Raw genomic sequence first — 12500 nt, 5'->3', positions numbered from 1 at the left:
AAGAAAGGACTAGGGTGGGATTGAGAGAAGCTTTCACAGTGGAAAATGAAAAAAAGCATATCGTTCTTAGAAATTTTGGAATTTGACTCAGTTAGAGCTATTGTTTAGCATCAAGAGGGAAGTTTTGTAAAAGCAACAGGAAGAATTGCTCAGATACCCGTGAGCATATAACTTGGGTCATGTTATAAATGCTCTGGCTAAACCTATTGATGGGAGAGGCGAAATTGTAGCTTCCGAATCTCTCTTAATTGAATCTCCTGCTCCAAGTAGAATTTCTAGGCGTTCCGTATACGCACCTCTTCAAACAGGGCTTATTGCTATCGATTCGATGATCCCTATAGGGCGCGGTCAGCGAGAGGTTCATTATTGGGGACAGACAGACTGGCAAAACAGCAGTAGCCACAGATACAATTCTCAAGAAAAAAGGGCAAGATGTAAGAAGAACGAGAGCGAGCCTTCACGAAAGAAAATGCAAGTGAAAGAGAATTGTCAAAATTTCCTAAAAGCGGTGGTTCTTTTCTTTATGGATCGGGTAGATCCATATGTTCTGAGGGGGAGACGAGGTGTAGCGCAGTCTGGTCAGCGCATCTGTTTTGGGTACAGAGGGCCATAGGTTCGAATCCTGTCACCTTGATGTGGTATTCACACAATGGGGCCGAAGTGCAAAGCCCCGTAGCCTATCCGCGGTCGGGAAGGCAGGCGAAAAGCGCGCACAAAAGAAAAAGAAAGCTAAAAAGCTTATTTTGCAATCCATTATCTTTGGTATTCTTCCCTATTTAGATCATATTATATAGCTATTTCACAGGTTTTATTTACATACCTCAGCCATGTTATTTGTCCAGCCTTCAATCAGAATAGCCTCTCCACCGGTTCCGAAGATTCTTTCCGCATCAATGTGCTTTTGGAATCTTCCTATGAAACAAATAACATTCTGGAACAGTTTAGGACAGAACAGGCCTCAGTAGAAAGTGAGCTTTTTTCGCGTATAGCCACCTCGAAGCCCAATTAGCGCACGGGCTGCCCCCTCAACTCAACCCTGATGAGTACGCAAACTTGGTCAGGGAGCATTTAGACGGTGCAGTTAGTATTGACCACTACCGCCAAGTCCATAATTCACAAATTGATGAAGTCCACATAATGGAGCTCAAAAGCCGATTACCAAATCTACTTTTTTAGCATCTTGAAACCGCACATAAGAAATATTATGAATGAATCACCTTACAATAACATACGAGAGACAGCTTTCTATTTTGTCGAACAACAAGTCGAACCCAATGAACAATTCCATTCAAAGGAATGTTCTAGAGTTTTTTCCACTATATTCGCGATATTTAACAAAATGGAATAAATTCTTCACGATTTCTAGAGTTCCGGGATTACTTCACTGATATCGATTTTCGCCTAAGCACGGCCTCTAGGTTAGTTCAAAGTGTAATACAACGAACTATCGATACACCGAAAACGAGTCAAGATGGATACATAAAATGGAGACATCGTGGATTACCCAAATTGGGACGACGATAGGACATTTCACTTTCTTTCGCAATATTTCTGATCATGACTCAACCACTAGGAAAGGGGATTGCTTACTCTCAGCCACGTTTTCGCTTATGCTTAGTCAAGTGAGGATTCCATTCGAAGTAACGTAACAGGAGCACCATCTTCAAAACTTCTCGGGATCCGGAGTTTTTCGATAAAAGGTCCCATCCTTCAATATCATGATTGGGTCAACCAGGCCAGATCATAAGTGAAATAGTTTGATCGGGTCGACCAGGTCAGGCCCGATCATGAGTGAATAGAAAATCGAAAACGTACATAGCTGTTCCAGCGGAAATACTTTGTTTAATTCTACCACTTCTACTAGGAGTAGCCTTTTTAGTGCTAGCTGAACGTAAAGTAATGGCTTTTGTGCAACGTCGAAAGGGTCCTGATGTAGTGGGATCGTTCGGATTGTTACAACCTCTAGCAGATGGTTTGAAATTGATTCTAAAAGAACCTATTTCACCAAGTAGTGCTAATTTCTCCCTTTTTAGAATGGCTCCAGTGGCTACATTTATGTTAAGTCTGGTCGCTTGGGCCGTTGTACCTTTTGATTATGGTATGGTATTGTCAGATCCGAACATAGGGCTACTTTATTTGTTTGCCATATCTTCGCTAGGTGTTTATGGAATAATTATAGCAGGTTGGTCTAGTAAGACGGGGGGCGGCCGTTCGGTCGCCTATGATATACGGACCAATTGGTCCAAAATGGGTTTGTGCCGCAGGTGTTGAACGATCTACTCTACACAGGTGTGGGCTTACAGGGCTAGGGCTCATAAACCCTTTCTTTCATTCATCAAGGGGTCGGTCACTTTTCCGGGCCGGGATCGAGAAGTGGAAGTCATAAAAAAGAGATGTTTCTCTTCGCACCTCATATCAATAGGAAAGGTAGCTTGTCAAGCTGGTCTCACTATTGGAAATTCTAGCTTTCTTTTTTTTTCACTGGCTCTTCTTCTTTGTCAACGCTACTAAGGACCCGATGGTTCGCCTACTTGATGGATGAAAGAACATGAGAAAGGGTTCTAAAATAAAAGGCTAGAAAGTCTACTACAGTACAGTCAAAGTCAGCGGCTGAGTTTGCCTAGCCTCGCCTACTCATTTTTGTAGGCGAGCGAGTTAGCGAAGAGGCTTAGGGATAAGAGAGTGTCGGTGCGTACGTAGCCTTCATTCTACTACGCTACACAAAGTCACTTAGCTCGACGTTAATTAAGAGAGTAAAGGAGGAATACCCTACATAGAAGAACCACAGTTCGCTTACAAAGGTATAACCTTTAGCTCCCCGGGGCTAAGCTGCTTCGCACCACTGATAGTTAATTAAGATTCCATTTCAAAGGCGCTACTTTGTTTCGCAAGCCTTTGTCATTGTCAGTCAACTAAGGTTGGCCCTCGGCCCCCTGCGAATCCGTAAATCAGAGAGCATGCCGCAAAAAAAAGGATGGTCCCCTATGCATTTCATTCTTTTCGGAACGCAAAGAATTAAAGTACCTGACCCCCATCATGGTGAACCTCTCCTTGTGATCGGGATGAGGTAGATGCCTCCCAGCCGGGGGGCGGATCGAATCGGAGTTTCCTTAGGTAGCCACCGACCTACAGTTCTCCTTAAACTTCTGTGCTTGGTGGAAAAGAAGAGAACAAAGGTACGCTCGCTTGCTGTCTTGTTCTCTGCCACGGACTGGGACCGCTCGCCAGCTAGGCCCTCTAGAAAAAAGTTGGAGCAACATTGTATGAGAACATATTACCCATCTTCGGGGACAAGGGGCAGAACGACCTCTCGATCTACTTACTGCAGCCCAGGACGGGCGTCGTCGTCTAGGCGTGACTTCTTGTTTTGATCTCCCCTACGCCTAGGACGTTGTCTGGGCCAAGAGCCATAGTTAGTTGCTGTTTCCATTTGGTTCTTCTTTCTCGTTGTTGATACCGGCAAGACCCAGCCAGATGATGATGTCTGCTGGTTGGTAGTGAGAGGACTCTTAGTACCCGCAAAAAAAGGGCGCTGGTGAAAAAAAACAATCATTTGATTTAGTTTCTTGCTCTCCCTTAGCAGCGGGAAAGGAGTCTATCTATCTGCCTAGCTTTGGTAGATTTCCCCCAACGCAATTCAAAAACGGAAATTCCACGAATCCCTGAGGTGGATAAGTCCGACGACTCAGCAGCAGTGCGGAATTGAGTTTCTGGTCCGGTGGATCTGATCTATAGTTAGGGGGCAATACATACCAAAAGGTTCGAAGAAGGAAGGCGCAGTATATAACCAACCCACCCATAGCCGGTCTAACTGCTGAGAGAGAAAAGTGCTTTTCTTTCCCTAAGAGTCCTCGAGTACACACAGCTATTGCGGATCCTTTGCGAGATCAGGATTTTTGATTCATAATTTAGAATCAATCCATGTTAGGTCAACATCGAGACAGAGCATCTCAGTTGGCTCTGTCAAGGAAGTGAAACAGGCATTCCTAGGTTGAGGTTACCATTGGATTGACCCTCAGTCAGGCCTCCGATTCCAAGGAGTTGATTCAGCAAGTTCCCCGCGCTACCCCGCGGGAAGTCTAATCGGATCAATCGGTGGTTCCGTAATGAGTAGTCGAATACACATTGAGGGGGCCTTGCCTCCTCCTTCCCGTCCACACCTTCATTCTTTTCCTCCTCTGATCTTAGAAAGCATACTAAACTTCACTCCAATCTTTCTCCATTAGCAACAAGAGCAGCTCTATCTATCGGCCCTTGATGAGTAAGCTTAGCTATACCGCTTAGGTTGCAAAGCAGCAAGCTCCCTTCTAATGCGTTATTGCTTGGAGCCTTCTCGCTTAGTAAGCCGCCTTCGGCCCTTCCTCCTTCTTACTCTGTTTGGTATTCGCTCGCGGGTTTGTTTCCAGGTTCTTTCGTTCTTGGTTGGCTCTCTCTATTGTTGTTTGTAGATCGTGCGTCCTGCACATTGATCCGGCAGCGAGACCCGCCCTGGTTGTAAAGCGAAGCGAGCCGTCCTTCCTTTCATTCGTTGCTTTGTCTTCGGTTTGTTTTTAAACTCGACCTTCTATCGGGACTGTGGTGACGAACCTTACTCCCCTCGGTCAAGTGGTTGACCCGTCTGTCCAATAAGTTTACTAAGTGAATGGGAATCCTATAGTTTGACCAGCCTGGGAAGAGTAGTCAGAGGCAATTCGCTAATATGGAGCTGTTTATATCGGCTTTCTTTCCTAACTAACAGGAAAAGAGAGACATGCGAGTTCGACTCTCGTTCTATCCATGTTCAGCAGTCCCTTTCCATCTTGGTACTGTTGATGGCAGTACCGCTCAACTACGAGATGCTTGAAAGTCGATGTATCAATAATGTTCCCAAGAGTAGCATTGAGCCTCGAAATGGCAAGCCATGCTTCAAGCTAAGTCAGTATGGATCTAATTGATTGCTAAACTGAAGGAACGATCTCTGTCGAAGATTCTCATTCTAAAGCAGGTGCCTAGCTCTGGAAGGATGGACGGGATCATACCTATTTGAATTGAAGAACATTCTATAACACTTGTTTTTGAGTGGGGAAGGAAAATAAGCACACAAGCGAACAACCATCTAACCGTCAGTCTGAACTCCCAGGATCAGTCCATCAGTAAGAAAAAGCTTCCGTTTCCGTCATTCAGCAGTGGAATGGAATAGTTCGATGGTATTGATCGTCCAACCATTGATTGGAATGTCTATCATGATAAACCATGTAATTCTATAAGCTAAGCAGATGAGGCAACAAAGAACCTAACCGTCCTCTTTGATTGACTTCATCAGAAGATTCCTATGGTCTGGTTTACCTTTCTTCTTTCCTTGCAACCTTGGATCGATATGGTTCATTCCTGGGCTATGCTCTTTCAACGGTTGACAGAAGAGGGGGACGGGCAAGGATGATCAGACTGCTTGGTTCGGTTCGTTAGAGGTATTAAAAAAACCTTCTTTTTGGTCTTTTCTTTCTTGCCGCCACTTTAACAGGTGCCGCTGCAATGAGAGCGTAAGTTGCGGAGTTTTTTCTGGATTATTTTTTTTGGTGCGCTCTTCCTTTTTTTTGGAAAGAAAGAAGGGCTCAGTGGGAGGGCAAGGGGTAGTTAAGTTTTAGGTTGGCTCTTGTTTTTTACAGACTTTCTTTTCGGTGTAATTTAATAAAGAAGTAGCAATTGTTCATTTCATTTCATTTTTTTGCATTGGTAGTTCTTTTTCATTTGAAAGGGCAAAGGGGGGAAGGGAAAGGATTGACCCTCAGGGATCATATTACTCAAGAAGACTTGGGGAAAATAGCAGGATTGGAAAAGTTCGAAGAGACTGAGGAAGACAAATCCATTGTCGAATCCTGCAGAGTGATAACATCGAGTAGTGGGGGCTGGCTTCCACCCCTGAGAGAGCTTGATTTACTAGAAATCCCGCCGAGTCCTAGTGGGCCTAGATTCCGCGATAAGTTCCGAGAAATGGAGGAAATGATGCATTCAAAGTTCGCAGAATTGCAAGAAAGAAAAAATCCTTGAAAGAAAAACCAAACAAGACCAGATGTTCCCTATTGTTATCGGGAACGAGACTAAATGTTCGGCCTTAATGAGATGGACCTTGATTCCTCTCCGGCCAGGAAAAGATGCGGCTCCTCTTTGTTCTACTACCTTCATCCTCGGGTGAAGCCGGTTGGCTCACCAAACAAGATATATACTGTGAAATCATTGGTAACCATGCCTAACGGTCGGTCATCTAAGCTATCGGCCAAGGCAAGTGAGAGCTGTTCAAGAGTTGGGGGCATATCTTTAGCTCAAGCAGCATCCGCTCCCGAAATGTGAGTTAAGCTTTAAAAAAAGAAGAAGAGCTACGAGTGGAACAGCTTCTTCTATTCCTTGTTGGCCTCCAGCTCCTTCTGTCCCTCAATCCTCTTCTCTGCCCTTTTTTTACTATTATGCGTGGCATGCCCCCTATTCGTATCTTAACAGGGCAACCTTCTCTTGCAAACAATCCCTTCATCGCTAACACCGGTAATGCCCCATCCCTTTAATACTACCTTCGAGGAATTTCTCTCGCGTCCCTGTAGTGATAAGAGCGCATTCTCTAACAGCTTTGAAGCCGAGGCAGCCATCCTCTTGCCAATCCTAAACAAAAGAAAGAAAAGCCCTACCCGCCTTCATTGGTTGAGTAAGGGGCATTTACCTATCAGTCCTAGTCCTAAGGCGCAATCGGAGCACTAAGCCCAATTACAGCTTGACTCCGTAAATTAGACCTCATTCTCCTAGTCCTATTCCTGATTGTTATTTCGGATTCTGTGCCTGGGTGGTATCTTCTTACTATTGATTCAACCTCTTCAGGCAAACGTTGTCACTTCCTTTATTTGAAAAAAGGGGTATAGAACTACAGTGATCTGATACCTTCTTCCCTTGGTCTGGGTAGGTAGGTTATGTAGGCTACAACTGTTCATAGGTTGTTCGATCGCAAAAGGCCAAATAATCGATTACTAGTATGCCGGATATTGCCAGGAGGCCCTTCCCCCTATGTTTGACTCATCCTAGATGGGTTCACACCTGTTGATTCCGGTCAAAGAAAAAAGCTTTTTCACGGCATCCGTCCCATCACACCAATCTACGCCAAGATAAAGAATGCTGGGTTGCCAGGAACAAACCCTGTGATTCAAGGTCTTGCCTAGAATTGCCCTAAGAAAAATGCACCCCATTAATTGATCCCTCTTTAGAGTAGTATAAGTACATCCTCGACTATAGCACGAGTAGAGTCGAGTTCTCGTACTAACCTAAGAGCAGATATGCCGAAATATTTCAACGTTCAAGCAGCTAATCAGTAAACGACTTCTCCGTAACAGTTTGAAGATTGGCTCGCAACGCAAGTAGCGGCAAGAAAGGAGAGCAAGACTTCCTTTTCTAAAAGAAGAAAGAACTAGACTTCTATAAGAAGATTTTTATAATCGTAGATCGTGGAATATTCATCTATCTTATTAGGTAACTACTTTAGCTGCTCTCGAAACTGAACCATCGTGAATAGAACTAGCGCTTAAGGAAGAGTAGGATCTGTTAGCAAGTCATATTCAATCACCCGGTCTTCTCCTTCCTAGCTTTTAGATTTTATGATTCTCTCTTGGATTTTCATACACTTAGCCGTGTACGTATCTTGGCTAAACTCGAACCTATAGTTGATCCATCCATACTCGGTAAAGAATCAAAAAGGTACTTGAAGACGACTTTGAATGGGAGGAGGTTTTATTTTTATCCCCCTAACCTTATTTTTATGTCTTCTTCGTTCTTAGTCCCTACGGTCCATTGTAGGATGATTTTCCTAAGGCCTTGAATTCGTTGGCAAGGTGATCAGGGTCCTCTCCCTGGTCCTATCGAACCAGTGACTTCTCTCCTGGGATTGAATATGTTTTGCCTTTCCCCGATGGTTCCGCATTCCTATGTGGGTAGGATTCGCCAGGGATGAGCGGCTTATTTAGCCTATGCGAAGCATAAGAGAAGAGTGTAGCGAAGCGAGTGTAATACTTGTAGCGAATATAAGTAGTGTCAAAGCCTACACTGGCTTAGCTCTGCAGATGTTTTCAGGACGAAGACGGTGATACGATACCACTCGCCAGTGATGATAAGATTCACTCATAGCATAGGTGGAAGATCCATCCTATTTTCTTTATAGATTTATTTGTTCAAAGAAAATACGCCTAAAAATCATTCAGGGAACCTACCCTTGGTATCCTTTACCACATTCACTTTCCATATTCCCTTTCTTTAGTTCAGACGCTATCGTACCTCAGGGAAAATCCAAATTTCTATCAACGATTCCCACCCAACTCTGGAATGACTCTCCCCTCTCTCCCTTAACATATCGAAGGCCTCTTATCCGTCAACCGCACCTTAATAGCTCAGACTTCCGAGCCTTGCTGGATGATGCAGAAGGGCCAACATCAGAGGATCAATTGAATAACCAACTCTCCCACCCCGCTGCCGCTACTGCTCGAAAGCCTTTGGATCCCCTACAGGACTGTCATGAGCCCCTACAAGGAGTCAAAATAAAGCCGAAACCAGATACAGGAAGTGTTGACCCGGATCAATTGAGTGCGAGCCCTTTTATCTTGAGCTGATTCTCCTTATTTTAGAGCTGTGGCGAAGGTAAATTGAGCTCTGGCCTATGGGGAAGGAAAAGGCTCTGACGAAGCTCCGGGGATTACAGGAAGGTTTAGGCCTTGTGAGCAGCTCCAAACAGTCAGAAAAGAAGATGGTCCCGCCCTTACTTCGGCTTGAGGAGTCGTTTTCTCGCTATCTTCTTCGTCTGGATTAGCCTTTTAGTAGCCTAGTAGGTTGTTTGAGTTTCAGGAAAGGAAGAGGTGCTTTCTAAAACAGCCGTTACCGCTATGTTTTTTTCAATAAGTTATTTTAGAGCATCGTGCCCCACTGTCCGAATAAAGTGTGCGCCTAAGGTGTCATGTGTTTAAGAATATACGTATAATAGAAATACTTTCCCAATCCGTATAAGAGGAAAGAAGGGTCCGGCAATAAGCAGTAGAAGAATAACCCGCAGAAGAAGTTTAATCGCTTCCAGAGATCGGAGCCAGACAAAGATAAGACTCCACGGTGGCACGATCGGGATGATCGGGTCAAAAATGAGTCAAAACTTGTAAAACCCCGGTTTTGGCCTTGTTACTAAGGAGAAATTGACATACTTAGCAAACAGAGATAGAATTATTTCAAAAAGAGATCAGGAAAGAGCCATTTCCCAACCAAATAAAATAGGAAAGCATGAGGCTCAAAGCCCTTTCTCATTTCGAATTTCATCTTAGTATCGGTAATGCCCCGCCCAAAAGTATTTCATCGCAATCACACGCTAGCTTGGTTGGAAAAGCTCGTTTGCACCCACTAACTAATACCTTCTCGTCAGTATTGAATTCTCCATGCTTTCGCCTTGCTTTGTAGTCATTTTCTATGAGTAATCGGTCCGAACTCAATTTCAAGAAAAAACTCTATCTCGCCTGTGGCCAAAAGTAGTGAAAATGGTATTTAGCTTAGTCAATATACAACACAACTGCTGATTCTTCGTGAGATGAAAACCCTTTGTCCTCCGTCTGCAGGGGCAATTCCTGAGAAAAGTGCTACTAGCCCTTGTTTTGGTCATGTCCACAGGCCTTTCCATTCGTCTTTATTCGTCTTTCTTTCGGCAATCTATGCATAATTCTACTTCCTGAACCACCGAATCCGCTTTTGAAAATGGATAACTAGCTCCATTATGCGTCAAGTACTAAGGATGGGCCCAAAGCACACTTTTGAAAGGCATCGATCACCTTAAAAACCCCAAAAGTAGGAAGTCTAGCGTGCTTCTTTAGTGCTGCTCTTCGATCAGATGCTTTCTCATTGAAAGAGGCATATTAAAGTGAAAGAAGTTCCAGGTCGAGTCCCGAGAAGGTGATAGTTGATTTTGATCATGAAGTTGGCACTGGACTTTGGAATTGATTCTGGACCCCCACCTGCTCAGGACGCCCCGCCTGCTCAGGACGATCCCATTACGGATTTTCTGGAGGGGGACATGCTTGACGCAGCGCAAAAACGGGAATTCAGAAATATTATGAATTTCTTGAAGACCAAAAGCAGAACGAACCTTCAAAATGAGCGAATCGTAATAAAAAGATGTTGGGAGGCGAGGGTAGTAGTTACGAATCCAGGGCAATCAACCACTATCTAAAAACCCAGGTTGGACAATTGCGTGCTGGGGGATTAGCAGGGGATTTTGTCGTAAAGGAATTACGGAAATGGAAAAGGGACTTCAAAGCTCAGAAGAGCCAGTACCACTTCTATCAGGGCCTTCTCGGGGTCTTGAGCAATGTTAATTTGCATTGATTGCAAACAGGGTGCGGGATTCTCTGACGCAAACAAAGAAATGGCCCCGGAGAAAGGAATCAGTCTCTTCAGTCCGGCACATGCCTCAAATTCATTTTTCCTTTGAATTACTCATTTTTTTGAATTTCGCACCGGAAACTTTTCTAGGAGAAGTTCGAATCCGTTCCGTTCGGATATTGATCGGTCTTGGTTTGACATGGTTTACGCGTTACTGGTTCCCGGAAGAGTCAATTTCTCCATTAGCTAAACCCTTTATTACCCTACCTTTGGACTCGTATTTTGTTTGTACACAATCAACGGAGGCCCCCCCGACATATGTTGCAACGTCTTCAATAGCATGCTCTTACTTCGTCTTTCCCTTAATAAGTCATCAAATTTGGTGCTTTTCGATCCCAGTTGCTATGGGGAACAAAGGCAGAAATACAATAGAATCCTCCATTTAAGTGGTTCTCGCTTCTCCTTGTTCCTGCTCCTAACTCCTCCCCGGGTAGTTCCCAATGTTTGGCACTTTCCATACTTCGTGGGTGCAACATCAACAAATTCGCTCATGATCAAGTTACAACCTAAGATCTATGACTATATTATGTTAACTGTTCGTATTTTGTTCATTCCATCGGTATGCTCCCAGGTACCTGTAATTGTGATCTGTTTGCCAGAACCAAGGGGTCTTTCTGTGGAAACCTTCACGAGCAATCGTCGTTTTTTGATGGTTTTTCCGCTTTTCACAGCTGCTCTTTCCACACCCCCGGATATCTGGTGCCAAACCGTCGCCCCTTTCCTTATATATTCGATAATCGAGTTTTCTATCTTTGTGGCATTGATTGTACAAGTTCGTGAAGAGGGCTGGACGAGTAGAATGAGGGAAAGCGGCTCGATCGAGAAAAAAGAGGAGTAGACTAGAAAACCTAGAACTTCAAAAGTCACTATCAATGAATTCCCGAGCAATTCTAAACCAACATATGCTCCGTATAGACGGAATCTCAGATAAGAACCTAACAGAAGTTTCGCGACTCCTTCATGGAATATAGGTCTTAGTATATAAATAATGTCAGTTCGAACCTAACGAGTCGTTATCATCTGTTTCCCTAACTGAGTCCATTAGCTCTTGTTGCCCTTCTATGGTGGGGATCCATAGAGAGTTCGTTTTATGAAATATCTGAGAAAGTAAAAAAAATATAAAGGATGGCTTATGGTCTATTTTCTTACTTGACTATCCTGCCTGACTTGGCCAATAAAAGATACCTAGCATGACACATCAGCTACGCCATCTGAGCCTGTCCTCTTGCTAGTCAGGAAAAATAACCGCTCCGTTCCGTGGGCTTCTTTCACAGCTCTCTTCACGCTCGCTTTACGAGTGCAACCAAGTTCAATAAACTGTTCATGCTAATTCATAGACTATGCTGGTTTCTATCTAAGAGTCCTGTGAGACGCTTCCTTCTCATACACATCTGAAGCAACGTTTGATCATCCGCATTAGAGAGTTTTGCAGGTCCTTGAGAGAACGTTATCCAGTCAGTTATGACTTGACCATGGTCTGAGGTGAAATTGGTCCTGGTCCATAAAACGAAAGGTGCTGGGCAAGCGCAGAGAAGTCGTCTGAAGGGGAGTTCCATAGGAATGTTCAACTTCGATCAACCTTGGTTTGGTCCCATGCCTAAAAAAGAAAGAAGGTCAAAAACAAAATAGGGGTGATATAACCCACTGCTCGCCTAAGAATGTACTGACGTAATCCCTACTATGGCTTCCCGAAGGATCCAGCTGCTAAGAGGGTCCGAGCCATAACGGATTGATGTGACCGTAGCGGCGACTGGAATCGATCTGAATGAGGCAGTTATGGGACTGATCTATATAACAATATATATGGAGGAAGGATTCATAAAAGGTGGGGGTCAAGGTGTATAATACGAGCTCCACTTTCAGGCAATGAGCTAGCTTAACCCTGATTGCTTAAGGTTTAATACAGTCATGTTGGATCTGCTACTAAGAAAGGAAGAGAAAGACTGATTGCGACAGCTCAACCGGATGAGACATCTCTTATTTACAGAACTGTGCCAACGTGTGCCTACATTGTTTGATTTACTAGTTCTGGGTATTGGATTTTGGAATAGAAAGAATGAAACTAGTACCAGCTTATCGCC

General features: G+C 44.1%; 1 protein-coding gene and 1 non-coding gene across 2 annotated transcripts; both read left to right on the top strand.

The window, feature by feature from the left end:
• Positions 1–559: 559 nt before the first annotated feature.
• On the top strand, positions 560–634 carry TRNAP-UGG. Its single transcript has one exon. It is a non-coding gene; the product is annotated as a tRNA-Pro (tRNA).
• A 385-nt stretch (positions 635–1019) lies between these two features.
• LOC125523816 (NADH-ubiquinone oxidoreductase chain 1-like) lies at positions 1020–2436 on the top strand. The gene has a single exon (XM_048688886.1). The coding sequence runs from the start codon at positions 1900–1902 to the stop codon at positions 2269–2271; it is 372 nt and encodes a 123-aa protein (XP_048544843.1). The 5' UTR covers positions 1020–1899; the 3' UTR covers positions 2272–2436.
• Positions 2437–12500: the final 10064 nt, after the last annotated feature.

The sequence above is a fragment of the Triticum urartu genome, chromosome 7 (genome assembly GCF_003073215.2).
Source record: "Triticum urartu cultivar G1812 chromosome 7, Tu2.1, whole genome shotgun sequence".
In the NCBI taxonomy this organism is placed as follows: Eukaryota; Viridiplantae; Streptophyta; class Magnoliopsida; order Poales; family Poaceae; genus Triticum; species Triticum urartu.
This window is presented reverse-complemented; position numbering and strand designations above follow the sequence as displayed.

What these genes read in the sequence shown, in the direction of transcription:
- LOC125523816 (XM_048688886.1), top strand. Translation starts at nt 1,900, where the DNA reads ATGGCTTTTGTGCAACGTCGAAAGGGTCCTGATGTAGTGGGATCGTTC.